Source organism: Haliotis cracherodii, unplaced genomic scaffold, assembly GCF_022045235.1.
Source record: "Haliotis cracherodii isolate W230 unplaced genomic scaffold, xgHalCrac1.p SCAF_5, whole genome shotgun sequence".
In the NCBI taxonomy this organism is placed as follows: Eukaryota; Metazoa; Mollusca; class Gastropoda; order Lepetellida; family Haliotidae; genus Haliotis; species Haliotis cracherodii.
Window position 1 is genome coordinate 6,642,630 of NW_027266308.1, and position 6,000 is coordinate 6,648,629.

Below are 6,000 nucleotides of genomic sequence, written 5' to 3' on the forward strand. Positions count from 1 at the left end.
GGTCGGCTCGGAGTCAGTATACTGTGTCTGAGTGGGGTATTCATGTTAAACTGCGGCATGGTATCTCAGTGAGCAAGCACTATAAATCGGCATCAGTCCGGTCTAGTACAAGCAGCCACACACACACACACACGTGCATGTACGTTGCTATATATGTGCAATAATCTTGGACGCGACGTTAAACCCCATTTCACCTCTGGCTCATTGTCCTGATGGAAGAGCGTACCTTTCCTCTGCTTGAGACGCCTCGGTGTCTTAATTTCAAGTGCAGCAAATTATGCTTCCGTTTATTGGCTGACCATTTGGAAGACAATGATGACACCCTCGGCACCCTAGAACAAGGACACCATAACCTATACAGCTCATGGGACAGTATTTGCCTTCTTCCACAATCACAATTCGTTGCAAGAACCTTTGTGGATCAGCTTCAAACAGCTACATTATCACGAGAAAGGTTGTGCCTGGTGCGTTTTTAATCTGATGTCATAATATTTGGGGCCTAACGAGCTGATATTTTCTTATTGCCAAAGCCTCTTTGACAATGGAATGAACTCTCTCGTGGAAAATGCCTACCGAGCTAACGACATGACACTCGGTCAAGGGGCGGTCGGGTAGCCTAGTGGTTAAAGCGTTCGCTCGTCACGCCGAAGACCTGGGTTCGATTTCCGACATGGGTACAATGTGTGAAGCCCATTTCTGGTGTCCCCCGCCGTGATATTGCTGGAATATTGCTAAAAGCGGCGTAAAACCACACCCACTCACTCACTCACTCTGATCGGTCACGTGACAGACTTTCCAGGACGGGGATCGACGTCAAGGCTCTCCCTGCCATGCCTAAACTCTGCTGTGGACCACATCGCAGTGGCATAGACAGGGGCATCCCTCTTTGCTGTTTTACTTATAACTACATTGATGATCAGTGGAAGGACTTGATCAGTGGAAGTTCCTCAAGCGTGTCCATTTTCTAAAGGCCACAGATCCATTCTTATTTTAAAGACCTATCGCGGCGAAACAATTTGCTCAATTTTTTAATTTTGTGTGTGGATATACCTCCTTAACATCACATAATGTCAACAATATTATTACGCAATACGTTCTATGTGCGGGCGTGGGGTAGCCTAGTGGTTAAAGCGTTCGCTTGCAACGCCGATGACCCGGGTTCGATTCCCCACATGGGTGAAATGCGTGAAGCCTATTTCTAGTGTCTCCAGGTTGATTTTGCTAGAACATTGTTAAAATCGGCGTAAAACCACACTCACTCACCCACTCCTATGTTAGGATCAGGGCCCACTTGCACAAAGCGATCTTAGCGCTACTGTAAGCCTATGTTAAAGTATGGGAGTTAAGATCATCTTAGCGCTAAGATCGCTTTGTGCAAGTGGACCCAGGACTTAATCTTCAACCATCGTAACTGAAATACTATTCGAAATTCAAAGCGGAGTTAAGCCAATCTCCCTCAATCGCTATATTGCTTCAGCAAGTGTCTCTGCTGCCTCTACTACAGCTGCTTCAACCTCTGCGGCACGAACTACAACTTCTGCCTCTACTATTACATCAACAACCCAGTCGGATGCAATGAAGTCAGACATATGGTTAGAACTGATAACAGTAAACTCGCCCTATAACAAGAAGAGCAGTAACAACTCACAGCTGCGTCCGACATCGTGTGGTCTGCCCAGGGTCCATGGTGCAGGTGATCACGGGCGTATCAGAGGATCACGTGGTGGTATGAGGCTATTCGGCTCCATACATCAGAGATTTATACTCTACATATCTGGATATCAGGCATTCAACCACGGGAGAACAACAGTTTACTTTATATCCTCCAATGGAAGTTCGTTATCAAGCTGGGATTGTGAAGGAATACGGTGTTAGATGCTCTGATGGTCTGATAAAAATTAATTTAATGTGTTATAATTAAATTTTCGTTGTGTTCATTGAAATTCCTGTATTCTGATTAGCTGAATTGGTCACGTGTTATTGCCTTCAAATGAATGTAAATAATTAAAACACGCCCACCGAGGCGCACTACTTTTATTACTTCGGAATGTCGGGTTATCCCAATATTACAGTCGAGGGAATTCCCTTTCTGCTCACGTGTATCGTCATGCACAGGGCATTTAGCGACTTTCGTGCATATTCATTGTCAAAACAAACCTTCGAAACCGAAGGCCGAGAATGAATGAAACAGCAAACGTGCAGGCTCGCCCGGTTTTTTTTCCTGCTCTGCTCGGTTCAACTTTCATGTCTTCGGGTTTCATTTCTAACTAGCATTTTTCAAACTGTATTTTACCGTAATCAGTGAAGTAATGTTTGAAGCTGGCGGTAACTGACCATGTTATTTGAAACAGCCGCCTTCTCCCGGGCATATTTCTTCCGGTTCGTTACAGTCTGACTGTTGCAGTTCTTTTCGCCTCTTGTCTTAACTGACAGGTCCAATGAACATTGTTTTGATCCTGCTCTTCGTTGATTGGCTACTGACTGTGTATAGGCATGTCAAGTTATGTGCATAAATTAAACGATCACCTGATTCATGTCACCCCACAGTATGTATTCCTACACCTGGAATGTTTATCAATCTCGTCATGTTTGTCTTCGGTTCATTGAGGTATGAATCGAAAAACCGATGTGCAAACTGTATGAATCCGCGTAGCTGTATGTATCAAAACAGACAAAAATGAGATCGATAAAAAAAACCGAAAAAAATACAGTCAATCCTTAAGTGTAGCATTAGTTTTCTTCTTCTAAGAAGTAGGGGATATTTAACGTCGTTATTATATAAGTAGTTTGCATGTCGCGCAAAAAGAGTAAAATCCATTTGTGTTTTTACAACACGAGTTCAAGTTGATGCACAACCATAAGTTGTTAAGAAAATAGCTTCATAACGGTGTAAGAATCTACATCGTGAAAAAAATAAAGTTGTATGTTTTCTCCTAGAATGCCTAACCGTTACTTTCATTTGTAATCTTATGCATGGTGTATTCGTGACCTCCAGTACTGACCTTTATACTTGATATCTGAGCGGTCAATGTGACACGGAGAAGTGTCACAATGACCAGTGTATCGTGTGTTGATAGGAGAGATCACTTACGGGCTGCTAGGGGAATGCCCGTTATCAGGAAACATGAGACCATGGGTGTGTGTGTTCTCCTTAAGATTGTATGATAAGTAGAGAATTATTGAGTTGGTGGATTGGATGATGCTTATAAGTGTGGTGAGTAGGATGGTGAGTGAGTTGAGTTTAACTGCAGTATTCCACGAGCACGGGTATGGTGCTGACAAACCTAGAAACATAATCGAGGCGAACCGGGATTCGAACCCACAATAAATGGTATCTGGCGTGCACAAGGGACGCAACTGTGCACAGCGAATCGCGGCGCCTTAGACGACTGGGCCACCCGTGCCTCCCGGATAGGATGGACTGGATGGACGGACCGATTGATGGAGAAATGAATGTCGGTCAGGTTGATTGCCGGGAGTGGATGGCGTGATGGGACGGATGCACTGGTGGATGGACTGATTGAGGGATGAATGATATGTCGGCCAGGTTGATTGCCGGGAATGGATGGCGTGATGGGACGGATACACTGGTGGATGACTGATTGAGGTATGAATGAGATGTCGGCCAGGTTGATTGCGGGAATGGATGGCGTGATGGGACGGATGCACTGGTGGACGGACTGATTGAGGGATGAATAAGATGTTGGCCAGGTTGATTACCGGGTAGATGGATGGCGTGATTGGACGGATGCACTGGTGGATGGACTGATTGAGGGATGAATGAGATGTCGGCCAGGTTGATTGCCGGGAATGGATGGCGTGATGGGGCGGATTCACTGGTGGACGGACTGATTGAGGGATGAATGAGATGTCGGCCAGGTTGATTGCGGGAATGGATGGCGTGATGGGACGGATGCACTGGTGGACGGACTGATTGAGGTATGAAAGAGATGTCGGCCAGGTTGATTGCTGGGAATGGATGGCGTGATGGGGCGGATGCACTGGTGGACGGACTGATTGAGGGATGAATAAGATGTTGGCCAGGTTGATTACCGGGTAGATGGATGGCGTGATTGGACGGATGCACTGGTGGATGGACTGATTGAGGGATGAATGAGATGTCGGCCAGGTTGATTGCCGGGAACGGATGGCGTGATGGGACGGATGCACTGGTGGACGGACTGATTGAAGGATGAATGAGATGTCGGCCAGGTTGATTGCGGGAATGGATGGCGTGATGGGACGGATGCACCGGTGGATGGACTGATTGAGGTATGAATGAGATGTCGGTCAGGTTGATTGCGGGAATGGATGGCGTGATGGGACGGATGCACCGGTGGATGGACTGATTGAGGTATGAATAAGATGTCGGCCAGGTTGATTGCGGGAATGGATGGGGTGATGGGGCGGATGCACTGGTGGACGGACTGATTGAGGTATGAATGAGATGTCGGTCAGGTTGATTGCGGGAATGGATGGCGTGATGGGACGGATGCACTGGTGGACGGACTGATTGAGGTATGAAAGAGATGTCGGCCAGGTTGATTGCTGGGAATGGATGGCGTGATGGGGCGGATGCACTGGTGGACGGACTGATTGAGGGATGAATAAGATGTTGGCCAGGTTGATTACCGGGTAGATGGATGGCGTGATTGGACGGATGCACTGGTGGATGGACTGATTGAGGGATGAATGAGATGTCGGCCAGGTTGATTGCCGGGAACGGATGGCGTGATGGGACGGATGCACTGGTGGACGGACTGATTGAAGGATGAATGAGATGTCGGCCAGGTTGATTGCGGGAATGGATGGCGTGATGGGACGGATGCACCGGTGGATGGACTGATTGAGGTATGAATGAGATGTCGGTCAGGTTGATTGCGGGAATGGATGGCGTGATGGGACGGATGCACCGGTGGATGGACTGATTGAGGTATGAATAAGATGTCGGCCAGGTTGATTGCGGGAATGGATGGGGTGATGGGGCGGATGCACTGGTGGACGGACTGATTGAGGTATGAATGAGATGTCGGTCAGGTTGATTGCGGGAATGGATGGCGTGATGGGACGGATGCACTGGTGGATGGACTTATTGAGGGATGAATGAGATGTCGGCCAGGTTGATTGCCGGGTAGATGGATGGGCGTATGAGGACGGTTGTGCTGAATCAGGTTGATCGATGGATACAGAAAATGAGTCAGCGTATTGTGAATTCATTGCCAGAGGCCCTCGTATAGACATTTTGCTTTCTTTCTCCCACTCTGAACTGGGAGAGGTTTGACGTTAGCTGACATTGATGTATGTGTATCGTATTTTCGGATAAAATGTCATTGAATTTAAAGGGTGTACAGTACTACTGTCCTCATATTCTAAACCATAGCATTCACCTTTATGCATAAATTATATAAGTACATATCAAACAAGGCCATACTATTTTGGTTCAATTCGTCATCAGTAGAAGATGACTCGACTTATATGTCCTGCGTATGTTTGCTTCAAATGTAACGAATCGGGTTTTCACAGCTTTATTCATGAATAATAGATTTCATAGACCCACTTTGTTAATATACGGCCCATGAAGCGAGTTTTCAGAACAGTGTGGGTTCGGATACCTTGAGGGTCAAACCTTAGCATCAGGCTGCAGCCGGAACACGCGAGGGGGATAACGGAAACAGTTCCCGGATTGATTCATATATGAATCTCGATAATTCAGAGTATGTTTACGTTATTGTGACACGTGTCGAAGTTATTCAGAATACGTGTCGCAGTTACTCAGCATACATGTCGCAGTTATTCAGCATACATGTCGCATTTATTCAGCATACATGTGTCACATATCCAGCATTCGTGTCCTATGTATTTAGCAAACGTGTCTCGGGTTTTCAGCAAACGTGTCTCAGATATTCAGCATGCATGTCTCAGTTATTCAGCATACATGTCTCACATATCCAGCATTCGTGTCTCGGGTATTTAGCAAACGTGTCTCGGGTATTCAGCAAA

The 6,000-nt window shown here is 46.5% G+C and overlaps 2 protein-coding genes across 2 annotated transcripts in view; both read right to left on the minus strand.

Annotated features, from left to right (window-relative positions):
• The window catches only part of LOC139443904 (lysosomal cobalamin transporter ABCD4-like), a 38,143-nt gene extending 36,457 nt beyond the window's left edge, over positions 1–1,686 (minus strand). The window contains exon 1 of the mRNA XM_071224795.1: positions 1,649–1,686. Coding sequence (XP_071080896.1) covers positions 1,649–1,686 — 38 coding nt within the window. The remainder of the gene's footprint in view (positions 1–1,648) is intronic.
• A 1,774-nt stretch (positions 1,687–3,460) lies between these two features.
• On the minus strand, positions 3,461–5,634 carry LOC139442334 (proline-rich protein 36-like). The gene is made up of 2 exons (XM_071223130.1): positions 5,613–5,634; positions 3,461–5,076 (listed from the first exon to the last, which is right to left on the minus strand). Exons 1-2 carry the CDS (start codon positions 5,632–5,634, stop codon positions 3,461–3,463), a joined length of 1,638 nt encoding a protein of 545 aa, XP_071079231.1.
• Between the last annotated feature and the right edge of the window lie 366 nt (positions 5,635–6,000).